At 39.4% G+C, this 14,298-nt stretch overlaps 1 protein-coding gene across 2 annotated transcripts in view; it reads right to left on the bottom strand.

The window, feature by feature from the left end:
* Nucleotides 1-14,061, bottom strand: part of KERA (keratocan) — a 41,657-nt gene extending 27,596 nt beyond the window's left edge. The window contains exons 1-2 of one of the 2 annotated variants that reach the window (XM_040344145.1): nucleotides 13,951-14,061; nucleotides 11,579-12,471 (exon numbers count right to left, since the gene is read on the bottom strand). In XM_040344145.1, coding sequence (XP_040200079.1) covers nucleotides 11,579-12,464 — 886 coding nt within the window. In that variant the 5' untranslated portion in view covers nucleotides 12,465-12,471; nucleotides 13,951-14,061. The other variant, XM_040344144.1, reaches the window with a different exon arrangement.
* Between the last annotated feature and the right edge of the window lie 237 nt (nucleotides 14,062-14,298).

The following is a 14,298-nucleotide window of genomic DNA, read 5'->3' as shown; positions in this document are numbered from 1 at the left end:
ATGCCATCACACTGTCTCCACCATGTTTTACAGATGACGTTGTGTGCTTTGGATCATGAGCTGTTCCAAGCCGTCTCCACGCTTTTTTATTCCCGTCATTCTGGTACAGATTAATATTAGTTTCATCCGTCCAAAGAATGTTTTTCCATAACTGGTCTGGCTTTTTCAGATGTTTTTGGCAAAGTCGAATCTGCAGTTTCTATTCTTAGGGCTTATGAATTCACCTTGTGGTGAACCCTCTGTATTTGCTCTTGTAAAGTCTTCTCTTGATTGTAGTCTTTGACAATGATATGCCCACCTCCTGGACAGTGTCCTTCACTTGTCTGGATGTTGTGAATGGGTTTTTCTTTACCATTGAGTGGATCCTGCGATCATCCACCACTGTTGATGTCCAGGCCTTTTTATGCTGCTGAGCATACCAGTGCATTCTACTTTCCTCAAAATGTACCAAACTGTTGATTTGGCCACTCATAATGTTGCTGCTATCTCTCTGATGGATTTGTTTAGTTTTTGAAGTCTTACAATGGCCTGTTTCACTTGCATGGCCAGCTTCTTTGAACACATGATGTAGGCTCACAGCAATCAATTCCAAATGCAAAAAATCACACTTATGCCGCGTACACACGATCGGACATTCTAACAACAAAACCATGGATTTTTTTCCGACCGATGCTGACACAAACTTCGCACACAATCGCACAAATGTTGTCGGAAATTCGGATCGCCAAGAACGCGGTCACGTACAACATGTACGATGGCACTATACAAGGGAAGTTCAATACCAAGTGCACCACCCTTTGAGCTACTTCTGCTAATCTCATGTTAGTTGAAGTTTAGTGAGAGACGATTTGCACTTATATGACATCTGCTGCTGTTCTCAATCTCTTTGAGTCTCTGATGCCACGTACACACCATCACTTTATGTGATGAAAAAAAACTACGTTTTTAAAAACGTCACTTTAAATGACCGTGTGTGGGGGAAAACGTTGTTTTATGTCTTGTGAAAAACGACAAAAAAAAATTGAAGCATGCTTCAATTTTATGTGTCGTTTTTCAAAACGTCGTTTTTTACTTCACAGAAATTAACCATGTGTAGCAAAAAACGACGTTTAAAACAACGTTTTTACACCCGCGCATGCCCAGAAGCTAGTTATGAAGCGAGCTTCAATGGAAAAACGTGGTGAACCTAAGCTCGCTTTGCTAGAGCATTGTGAAAAAACGATGGTGTGTAGGCAACTTCATCTTTGAAAATTGAAGTTTCAAAAACATTGTTTTCAGACGCAAAACAACTTAATTATTCTAGCATTATAAAGAAGAAGAGAAAACGCTGCATTAAAACATAAAAAAACTAAAGTGTGACGAATGCGCCATTACAAACGCTAGTTTTACCAGATCGAGCGCTTCCGTCTCGTACTTGATTCAGAGCATGCGTGAAATTTTTTTTGCGTCGGAATTGTCTGCACATGCTCGGAATTTAAGAGAACGGATTTTGTTGTCGGACATTTTGAGATCCAGCTCTCAAATTTTTGTTGTCGGAAATTCCGACAGCAAATGTCCGATGGAGCCCACACGCGGTCAGAATTTCCGAGTGTGTGTATGCGGCATTAGAATCAACTCCAGACCTTTTACCTGCTTAATTGATAAAGAAATAATAAAGTAGTATCCCACACCTGGCTCTTTTTGGTCCCTTTAAAGAGGGTGATGGCTAAACCCTTCCTCCAATTTGGATGCACATACCCTCAAATTAAACCTGAGAATGTGAACCTTCAGCCAATATCTACTAAATAATTAAAGCTTGAAAATATTTTGGTAAATACCTGGAAAAACATTGTGCATGTGTCCAAATATATATGGACCTAACTGTGTATAACACACACACACATATCCATGCGTTTTTAAGCTTTGAAGTGCACACCTCCCAATTTTATAGGCTGCCCAGTTGCATCTATAGACACAGACAGTGGGGCTTAACCCCGTTCCATTGTCTTTAGATTTGATTGACAGCAACAGAAGCCAATGGCTCCCACTGCTATCAATCTGCCCAGTGAGGAGGGGGCAAGCCAAAAGAGACGCTGCTCTCGTGCACAATGCTGGATCGAGATTAGGCTCAGGTAAGTATGAGGGGGGTGAGGGGGGATCCTCTGCAATAGAAAGTAAAAACCTGAAGCCTTTACAACTACATTAGTGAATGAATTGAAGCTCTGCTGACTTCCATCATCCAGCCATGTACAAGAAAAATGCTGTTTTTATTTTTCCAGCAAGTAATTGGGTATTCTTTGCAAAGTGAAGCTTGACTACATTCATTAAGCTTTGAGGCTTCCATGGCAAAGTGAAACTTCCCTTGAAAAGTGCCTATTTTCCTTACACACGATCATTTTTCGGCATGAAAAAAAAAAGTTTTAAAAAAATTTAATTTAAAATGATCGTTTGGGCTACACATCATTTTTTGGGTTCTGAAAAATGTAAAAAAAAATGTGAACATGCTGCATTTTTTAACAACGTTTTAAACAATGTAGTTTTTCGGGTTGTAAAAAATGATCGTGTGTGGGCTAAAACGATATTAAAACCCCACGCATGCTCAGAAGCAAATTATGAGACGGGAGCGCTCGTTCTGGTAAAACTACCGTTCGTAATGGAGTAAGCACATTCATCACGCTGTAACAGACAGAAAAGCGCAAATCGTCTTTTACTAACACGAAATTAGCTAAAGCAGCCCCAAGGGTGGCGTCATCCGCTTGGAACTTCCCCTTTATAGTGCCGTCGTACGTGTTGTACGTCACCGCACTTTGCTAGAGCATTTTTTTAAAACGATCGTGTGTGGGCAACGTCGTTTTAATGATGAAGTTAGAAAAAACTACGTTTTTCCTGGATGCTGAAAAACATAGTTTTTTACATGCCGAAAAATGATCGTGTGTACGCGGCATTAATCTATTTTCCAGTTGACCTCACTTTTCATGTTTCAATGTCAGATTCAATCTAACAACTAAAAAGTGAAGGTTTTAATCTGAATGTCTGGGAAAATACAATACATTTTTGCTTTTTCTAGATGGTGGAGCTCTGTTAAGGCTAGACATGGAATAAAATTAGGGCTCAAGGATGATGCAGTCATGTAAACCATAATGTTTGTACAATCCTCTTTATGTTTTTGTCAGTTTGGCATATACAGATTGTAAGGAAGTAATATAAAAATCACTTCGCTATATAAATAAACAGTAGCAGCCAGTACTACAATCTAACAGAAATTGTGTGGATAAATAAAGTGAAAAAGTGCAGCGCTAAAATTAATTAATGAGTATTGACATATGAACGTTCTATAATCTACAATGTGAATTGTGACTTCCACGTACAACCAAATGACCAAACATCTGATTATTGACTTAAATTAAAGTGCATTGCGCAAAAGTTTCTATATATGAAACCAACATTAATAGTATAGTCCTATTGGTGATTTGCGATATCAATTCATTCAGGTGTGTTTGTGGGAAGATATCCAAGAGTGTAGAACTTAAGAAGTCACCACGATGTGTACATCCACCACCCAGGGGAGAAGATTAAATACGCTTATCAGAAGGCAGCATCAACAAGGCATATATTGTCATGAGTTGAAGCTGGCGGTCACAGGAATGGTGTCCAATGATATAAGTGGTGCAATTCCTCATTTTCAGCTGAGCCACTTGTCAACCAAGCATATAGTGGTAAGGATCAAGATGTAATCACCAAGATGGTATCCAAAAACGATTAACTTTCCTCCACAGCAAAACCATTTAATAGGTTATAGATTGTGGTATCCAAAAAAGACAAAAATACTCCATATAGTGTAAAATAGTTTGGTTACGGATTTATTAAAAGTAGAAAGCTTTACATAAATTGTGGGATATTATGCATCAAAAAATGTCCCCTATGTGATCACAAAAGCATGAAAAGTTCAAAAAACTAAATGGCATAAAAAGGACTCATCAGACTCAATGCATTTCATCCACAAAGACTTCAACCTCCAATCTAATGGAAAAGCCAACAACACATTAGTGAAAACTATTTCCTAGGTGTGTCAACGAAGGTACTGTTGGTCCTGGTAAATCCTGCATCACAGCCTCACACAGGTGCACTCCAAGCCCCTATGTGAATTCCAATAGTGATAGGTACTAATCCACAGTGAGGCTTTAATAGAGTTGAGCCCTAGCCAATAGGATATCTCTCAATCACGCAGCCGTATCTATCATGGCTTCTGGGTATCGCTCCACACCTCTTTTTGAAGCTGAACAATAATAGGATCCCTGCGGATCAAGCCTCAGCATGGTCAACAGCTTATATGTCCTCACAATTCAGCTAGATGACACGGGAGCCATCCGGATCAATAGTAATCAACCAGAGCTAAGTTAAATCTATGGAACGCAATCCAAGCCTCACTCTGGACTGCATTCAACATGAGCAGGTCCCTGAAATTCAAACCAAGCCTCAATCAGGACTGGTCAAGCCTCACTATGGACAGCATTGAGCATTGGGTCCCTGAAACGTGAACCCAGCATCAATCTGAACTGCTCAATAGTCACATTAACCACTTAAGCCCCGGACCAATATGCAGCCTAAAGACCCAAGGTGTTTTTACAGTTCGGGACTGCGTCGCTTTAACAGACAATTGCGCGGTCGTGCGACGTGGCTCCCAAACAAAATTGGCGTCCTTTTTTCCCCACAAATAGAGCTTTCTTTTGGTGGTATTTGATCACATCTGCGGTTTTTAGTTTTTGCGCTATAAACAAAAATAGAGCGACAATTTTGAAAAAAATGCAATATTTTTTACTTTTTGCTGTAATAAATATCCCCCAAAAACATATATAAAAACATTTTTTTTCCTCAGTTTAGACCGATACGTATTCTTCTACCTATTTTTAGTAAAAAAAAATCGCAATAAGCGTTTATCGATTGGTTTGCGCAAAATTTATAGCGTTTACAAAATAGGGGATAGTTTTATTGCATTTTTATTAATTTTTTTTTTTTTACTACTAATGGCGGCGATCAGCGATTTTTTTCGTGACTGCGACATTATGGCGGACACTTTGGACAATTTTGACACATTTTTGGGACCATTGTCATTTTCACAGCAAAAAATGCATTTAAATTGCATTCTTTATTGTGAAAATGACAGTTGCAGTTTGGGAGTTAACCACAGGTGGCGCTGTAGGAGTTAGGGTGCACCTAGTATGTGTTTACAACTGTAGGGGGGTGTGGCTGTAGGAATGACGTCATCGATCGTGTCTTCCCTATAAAGGGAATGACGCGATCGATGCGCCGACACAGTGAAGCACGGGGAAGCCGTGTTTACAGAACGGCTCTCCCCGTTCTTCAGCTCCGGGGAGCGATCGCGACGGAGCGGCTATAAACAAATAGCCGCGCCGTGGTCCCGGATCGCTCCCCGAGCGGACCCGACCTCCGCATGTAGCGGGGGGGGGTCCCGATCGGACCCCCCACCCGCTAATAGGCGAGGACGTACATGTACGCCCATGTGCCTGTACGTGCCATATTGTGGACGTATATGTACATGCGGGGGTCGGGAACTGGTTAATAGAACCATTAAAAAGAATAAAAATATTTATATAATATATTACACCACCTGTATAATAAAACGGAAGGTGTAAACATGATTATATAAAAGACAATAAAAATTCAAGCTGCATTGATAAAAGTATTAATGTCCCAGTTAATATTCATGCCGTATGGCCAATACGATTTAAGGCCCAGATTCTCGTAGATCGGCGTATCTTTGCGCAGGGGTAACGTATCCGATTTACGTTACGCCTCCGCAACTTAGAGGGGCAAGTGCTGTATTCTCAAAGCACTTGCTCCGTAAGTTGCAGCGGCGTAGCGTAAATAGGCCGGCGTAAGCCCGTCTAATTAAAATTTGGAACAGGGGGGCCTTTTTTTTGCAAAATAACCATGACCCAACGTGATTGACGTTTTTCGCGAACGGCGCATGCGCCGTCCGTGGACATATCCCAGTGTGCATTGCTCCAAATACGCCGCAAGGACGTATCGGTTTTGACGTGAGCGTAAATTACGTCCAGCCCGATTCATGGACAACTTACGCAAACAACGTAAAAATTTTTAAATTTGACGCGAGAACGACGTCCATACTTAACATTGGTACGTCGCATGTACGCCACCATATAGCAGGGGTAATTTTACGCCGGGAAAAGCCTAACGTAAACGGCATATCTGTACTGCGTCGGCCGGGCATACGTTTGTGAATTTGCGTATCTAGCTGATTTACATATTTCTAGGCGTAAATCAGCGTACACTCCCCTAGCGGCCAGCGTAAATATGCAGACTAACGCCGGTCGGATCTAATAGAAATCTATGCGTAACTGATTCTAAGAATCAGGCGCATAGATACGACGGCACAACTCAGAGATACGACGGCGTATCTGGAGATACGCTGTCATATCTGAGTTGTTACTCCTTTCTTTATATTTTCTATATGATCATTAACTCTAACGGAAAATTAACGTATGGTCTGTCCAACAAATTGCTTTTTACATGGATAGTTTCATAAGATAGGGAAATACCTCTATCATAGGTGTTTAAAAATGCCATGAAATCACACAGAGAGTCATGGTCACCATTCCATAGGAGGAGAAAGTCGTCTATGTAACGTGCCCAGAGGACCAATTCTGGTCTGTCTTGGACATAGACGACATCCCCCTCCCACTTGGCCATAAATAAATTGGCCAAGATAGGGGCAAATTTGGCCCCCATGGCCATACCTCTTTCTTGTAGAAAAAAATTTAGTGGCAAATTCTAAATGTTCCATAATAAAATTATGTTAGACTGTTAAGTAAACTGTTATCTTTGGAAAGGTACTGTCGTACTGCCATCAACCCCAATGGGGTATACATGTGTACAAAGTTGCTACATCAGCAGTGACTAACAAAGATAATAAATATAATGTTATATCATTTTTTTCTATTTATGTGACTACTGACCACTTATGCTTAATGCTATCCACAGTGAGACTTGACCAGTCCTGATTGAGGCTTGGTTTGCATTCCAGGGACCCGCTCATGTTGAATGCAGTCCAGAGTGAGGCTTTGAATGTGTTCCATACATTTAGCTTAGTTCTGGTTGATTACTATTCATTGGGACGGCTTCTGTGTCATCTACCTGAATTGAGAGGGCATATCAGCTGATGACCATGCTGAGGCAGGGATTCTATTACTGTTCAGCTTCAGAAAGAGGCGTGGAACCCCCGGAAGCCATGATAGATACGGCTGCATGATTGAGAGATGTCCTATTGGCTAGGGCCCAACTCTATCCAAGCCTCACTGTGGATTAGTACCTATCACTATTGGAATTCACATGGAGGCTTGGCGGTCACGCTGGATAACATGATAGATGTGGCCACACATTACTGTGTATATTATTGCGCAATGTATGGCTTTGGACCCATACCCCAGTTGACGTCTTTGTGGATGAAATGCTTTGGGTCTTTCTATGCGTTTTGAACTTTTAATGCACTTGTGATCACATAGGGGATATTTTATTGATGCACAATATCCAGCAATTTATGTAAATCTTTCTACTTTTAATAAATCTGTAACCAAATGGTTTTACACTATGTGGAGGCTTTTTGTCTTTTTTGGATGCCACGATCTAAAACCTATCAAACGGTTTTGCTGTGGCAGAAATGTCATAGTTTTTTTACATCATCTTGGTGATTACCATTCTGAACCTTACTACTATATGCTTGGTTCAAAAGGTGGCTCAGCTGCGAAGGAGGAATTGCACCACTTTTATCTGTGGACACCATTCCTGTGACCGCCATCTTGAACCATTGACACTATATGCCTGGTCGATTCTGCCTTCTGGTAAGCGTATTTAATCTTCTCCCCTGAGTGGTAGATGTACACATCGTGGTGACTCCTTTAAGGGTCACTAAGGCAGATTTTTTTTGCCATGTTATACTTACCTCCGCTGTGCAGCTTGTTTTGCACAGAGTGTCCCCTAACCCTGTCTTCTGAGGTCCCTCGGCGGCTGTCTCGGCTCCTTCTCGCAAAAGATTTCTACCTTCATACGAGCGAGCTCGCATTGTGGAAATCTTTTGCGAGCGCGCTCCCGGGATACAGCGGCGGACATAGCCGCCAACTGTATCACTTAGGATGCATTAAGGTGAAAAAATATTTACCTTTACAACCCCTTTAAGTTCTACACTCTTGAAAATCTTCCCACAAACACACGTGAATGAATTTATATTTCGAATCACAAATGGGACTATATTAATGTTGGTTTTATATATAGAAACTTTTGCACAGTGCACTTTAATTTATGTCAATAATCAGATGTTTGTTCATTTGGTTGTACATGGAAGACACAATTCACATTGTACATTATAGTATGTTGATATGTCAATATCAATATTTATTATATTAACTATTTAGTAATCACGGTAGATTAAAAGCATTCAGGATTACAAATATGAGAGAATTGTATTGACATGGTTTGTTAACGGAGAAATGTGGGAACAGTAAAAAACAAACTTCTATGCTCATTTCCCTATTGCAGCATCAGTCTGATGTTTCACTTATCCCCCCGGCTCTAAGCCCGAGAACTGGGCGATAACATGACTGCTGATTACTCAGTCATCGCTCTTTGTTCTGTCCCTTTGGAACTCACTGTAGCATCGGGCTATGGGGGAAGTGGGAGTGGCTGGCTCAGACTCTCAGCAGCACGCTGAGAGGCTGAGCCAGTTGCCAGTCAGGCATCTGGGTGGATGTTAACATTATTTTTGGGATCCTTTCAGAATCTGGAGCAGCTCTGTGATGTCAGCCAGCGGTGGGCTTTAGTTGATTCTGGGACACCCGTGAGCAAAAATAAGTGCACTCCAGTGATCCAAAAGAAAAGTATGGCCAAAAAAGCTTTGGTTATATTTATCTTTTAAATCCTATATTGGTTTGGACTTTTTTGTGCTTAATCTCCACCTTACAGTGACCAGCTATGATATCATACTCAGTTTAACCTTGTGTACATAGAATATTGTATATCCAGATATATTCACAAAACTGTTGCTTACAGTCCCCAGACTGCTGACAACACCAACTGAATTTCTATAGCTGGATATAAAACATTCTCTGTATGCAAGGTTGAACTGAATATGATACCATAGCTGGTCAGTGGAATATAAATATGAAGCAGAACATAGTCTAAAATAATATAGGGTTTACAAACTGTGCTAATACAATTCTTTTATATTGGGGATATTGTTTGTTGTATTGTGATATTAATAAAAATTACATTTTAACTATATTATTGGATGTTGCCTGGTAGGGTCCAGCCCACTAATTTTTCCATTTGTGGCTGTTGTACCAGGGCTAACCACTAATATACCATACTACAGAATGTTTTACTGAAAGCTGACATGTGATTCGTTAGCAACGGTAGGTTCCCCCCTTAACGCACATACCATTATCACTGACATAGTAAATAATTGCTATTAATAAAATCCTCTGATGAGTGTATCTGCATAAGAAACACCATAGAATTTCCATTACTTGATCCTGCTATGCTTTTCTGTAACATTCTAGGTATCTGTAACATGACAATACACTATAGATCATCATCATGCTTTCTTTCTGTGATTTTCTTTGGAGAGTGATACATTTGTGTCATAAAACACTCACATTGTGCAAACTTTAACATGAGTAATACCCTCTGGTAGCTACAAGAAATACAGCTCTCTTTGTGTCTGCTTAACAAACGTCACCTTTTGCTTAAAGACATTCCAGCACATGCCATAAAATAAAGTAGTTCAATGTGTACAACTTAGTGTTTACTTACAAAATAGGCCATGGCTGCCATAAATATATTTCCAAAGGAAGTTTTAAAAGTCATTCCTATCAAATCATATCTCGTGAACTGTCTTTAGTCCCCTCGATTTCCAGATAAGCAAAACATTATAGCCAAAGTTACCTATTTTAAAAGCTCCGACAAGCTACAGGCTGGCAACCTCAGCTAGAATTATGTCACACTGTCATTAGTGTCATATTGTCACTTAAAACCAAACAATATATTATTCTAATGGATGACAAAGAGTTAAAAGTGTAAGCCCAACCAATGTGTTTATTTTGAGTTCTGGATAAAGCAAAGAAGGATTAGAACCCCTTTCAGGTTTTTACTGTTCCCTAATGCTTTATACACACAATCGGAATTTTCGCTGAAAAAAGTCAGACGGAATTTTTTCATCAGATATTCTGAACGTGTGTGTGCCCCATCGGATTTTTTCCATCGGAAATTCCGACGGACTTAGAAAGAGAACATGTTCTCTTTTTTAGCGTGAAAAAATATCTATTGCAAATTCCAATTGTCTGTATGGAACTCCGACGGAGAAAAAAACACGCATGCTCAGAATCAAGTCGACACATGCTCGGAAGCATTGAACATGATTTTTCTCGGCTCGTCGTAGTGTTGTACGTCACCGCATTTTGGACGGTCTGAATTTGGTGTGACAGTGTGTATGCAAGGCAGCTTGAATGGAATTCCGTCAGAAAAATCTGTTGGAGCTTATCCCAACGGAAATTCCAATCGTGTGTACGGGGCATAACGGTAGTTCCCTAATGCTCCACTAGTGAGATTACCACTCTTTTGGCATCAGAGTGACAATGGTTTCACCAAATAGGAAGTGGGTGTGAAATCTTCAACATACAGTTGTAAAATTTGACATAAGAGCCTTCTCGTAGGCCCCATACACACGGGAGGATTTATCCGCGGATACGGTCCAGCGGACCGTTTCCACAGATAAATCCTCTCGAGGATTTCCGCGGATTTCTATGCGATGGAGTGTACTCACCATCGCATTGAAATCCGCGCCGAAATCCTCTGGCGATGACGTGTCGCGCCGTCGCCGCGATTATGACGCGGCGACGTGCGCGACGCTGTCATATAAGGAATTCCACGCATGCGTCGAATCATTACGACGCATGCGGGGGATCCCTTCGGACGGATGGATCCGGTGAGTCTATACAGACCAGCGGATCTATCCGTTGGGATGGATTCCAGCAGATAGATTTGTTTGGCATGTCAGCAAATATTCGATCTGCTGGAATCCATCCCAGGGGAGAAATATCCGCGGAAACAGATCCGCTGGAGTGTACACACCATAGGATCTATCCGCTGAAACCCATTTGCTGGGATTTTTCAGCGGATGGATTCTATCGTGTGTACGGGGCCTTACTCTATCTAAAAAGATAATTGTTTCTGTTTTTGTTACTGTTTTTGGAGATTTATCCTCACTTCCTGTCTGATGAAACCATTGTCTGCAGAACAGAAAGCAAAGTAAAGTTTCTCTAATGGAGCCCTGGATAGAAGTAAAAATCTGATATGGCACTAATCTTTTCTAACTCTATCTAAATCTAAAAAAATAAAGTTTTTTCTGGACAACTGTTGTTTAGTTTACGATTAAAAAAAAATGCCTCAATGACAGCAAAATAAAACATTTAGTATGGATTAGGCCTACAATTTGCTTATATTGGTAATATAAAATATCAGTATTTTACCTCAAGAGCTGGGATCATACTATATGAAGTTGACTTACTTTTTATCTTGTTGTGATCAAGATGAAGACGCTCCAGATGACCATTAACAGTTGGTACAGAAGCCAGTTCATTGTATGATAACTGCAAGTCTAACATAGACGTAACATTAAATACATTTGCTGGTACACCCGAATCAGATAATTTGTTGTAGTTTAATCTAAGAAATGCTAATTTAGGTATATTGTTAAAGTATTTGTCTGGTATAGCCTCAATGTTATTGTTGTCTAAATACAATTGTATGGTGTTAGAAGGAAGGCCTGATGGCATTTTCTTGAGTGAATTTTTGGCCACATTAAATTGCATCAGGCTCTTGAGTCCTGTAAGAGCATCAGCTTGAAAGGAACCATCTGTAAGCTTGTTATGATGTAAGTCCAATAGGGTAAGGTTTTGTAAATTCTTCAAAACACCTTCAGGAATCTTTGAAATTTTATTCCTTGCCAAACGAAGTTGCTCCAAAGTGCTTGGCAATGGTGCAGGTATTCCGTCTAATTCATTGTCCTCTAGAAATAGGTAAAGTAGGTTCTTCATATTCTTAAAAAAATTCTTCTCTATCTTTTTGTTGGTCAGCTTATTTTTATTCAGATTTATCCATCTTATTTGAGTAGCATTTGCAAATGCTTTCTCATTAAGTGACTCAATAGCATTATTATGTAGATATAGGTACCAAATTCTCGATGGGATGAGAGGCACTTCTTTCAGGCCTTTACTGTCACAATATAAAGCACGTGGGAAATGAGATGGACAAACACATTCTTTGGGACAATCAAAGGCAACTAAATGAGAAGGTTCCAAGTCATAATAGTCATCAGCTTGTGTCTTAGAAAAGGTGAAGATGAAAAGCACCAAAAAGTATATAGAAGTTCTTAAAATTGCTTGTGTTTCCATTGCCAACCTTAAAGAAAATAATACGATTATTCAGGGTCACAAGAGAGTGACAATATATTTCCAGTTATGTAATAAACATTTTCCATTTATGATATCAGGTTACAGCTGTAAAATCCTGCTTAAAGATGGTATTGCATGTAGGCCTTGTGACATTTCTGTCACCCAGCATCATGGGATGTCTTAAATATGGGTATACGTCATACCCCATACAGAGGGCCAGATGTTTTAGTATTTTACATCATATTCAAGCTTAGCTGCTAAGAACTAGCTACATCATCTCAGTTTTATATTTCCATAATCCCAAAAGGCTAACAACACAAAGCTCCTTTTTGTTCTAGACTTCTACAATGTGTAGGTAGTGAAATTGGTCAAATGGGAACACTGAAAACACAGACTGAGTTGTTCGAATCAGAGATCTTTTCTCCAATGTATTTACAAAACTTTCAATTCTTCAATATAAAAAGTCATCTGGATGGGATTACGTATGAATATGTTATGCACTAGCATAAAGCTTCAAAGGCCATTTAAACAGCTGCTTCTTTTGTATGCTTCTCAGACCTTGAGAGCTCTGTATGAGAATCCCTGCCCTCAAGCTATTTGAATGTCCTTACATAAACAAAAAATGTTTAATCATCTCTTTGAACATATTGTTTTAATTGAATTACATTTTTAATAAAGAAAGTGACCATCTATGCTATCTTGATTGTTTAAAAATCAACTGAAACCTTTTTTCCATAATAAAATGAAAATATCAAAAATATTAACAGAAGCAATGATAATAATACATATGTGAACATGCTAAATAACAGTACTTTAATAAACGTCTTAAGTAAATTCTTAGTAAACTTTCAGCAAAGTAAGCTAGTAAAAGTTAAACACTGCTTTGCATTTTCAGTGTTACATTCCACTGATGTAAGTGATGCTGAGCTCAAAGCCTCTTTGCTAACATGTGAAATCTGTGTAAAGTGTGCATAAACTAAGCACACATTATGCATATCTACAAAATACCACAGAAATACTGTACAAGACAGCAAATGACAGTTGTACATATCATTTTACAAGACAAACAGCTACAACTTGGACACTATCCAAAGGCATTAAATGAAAAAGTCTAAATAAACTTTGGAACAACTAATCAACAAAATATCCACAATTAACATGCTCATATTTTTAAAAGAGATTTTAGAAAATATTAGTCATAAAAGAAATGCAATTAATTTGTAACAAGTTAAAATATTTGTTTTACCTTTAGCATGCAGATAGTTGTAGTTCTTCCTCACACTATGTGATGCCTGTTTGAATTCACCTTAAAGTGGAAACTCTTGGCTCCTAGCAGATTGTTTTCATCCTGTCCTTAGAGGTTTAACTGCCTATTACATCAACTGAACTCTTCTCCTTCAACTCACAGCCAGTCTCCTGTGTTACAATTTAATCACAGCAGTTTGCTCTAGAGCTAATTTTGCTGATGTTGAAGCTTCAAGCTTACCTCTGATTTCCTGAATCCCCAGTTGTTTTGTGTTGCTCCCCGGTCAGACTATGACTGAGGTAAAATGCCTAAGTCTATGAATGCTGCCTGTCTAATATATATGCACCAGTGACTACAACAGTTAACCCATAAAGCATCTTTAGACACTTCAGCACCTAAACATAACAAAGGAGGATAATGCTGGCTCTTATAAGTTGCTAGAGGGCACAGTGCTCTCATCTGCATTCATATTTTAGAAATGCCACAAACAATTTTAAGCATTGTCAACATATTGAGTGGTTGTGCATATTTTGTGTTGAACATCATTTGCCAAGATGCGCATAACTAGGAGGATATCATATAATCCGA

Source organism: Rana temporaria, chromosome 3 (assembly GCF_905171775.1).
Source record: "Rana temporaria chromosome 3, aRanTem1.1, whole genome shotgun sequence".
In the NCBI taxonomy this organism is placed as follows: domain Eukaryota; kingdom Metazoa; phylum Chordata; class Amphibia; order Anura; family Ranidae; genus Rana; species Rana temporaria.
The sequence above is the reverse complement of the archived record's forward strand: the minus strand, read 5'-3'. Positions and strand labels throughout refer to the sequence as shown.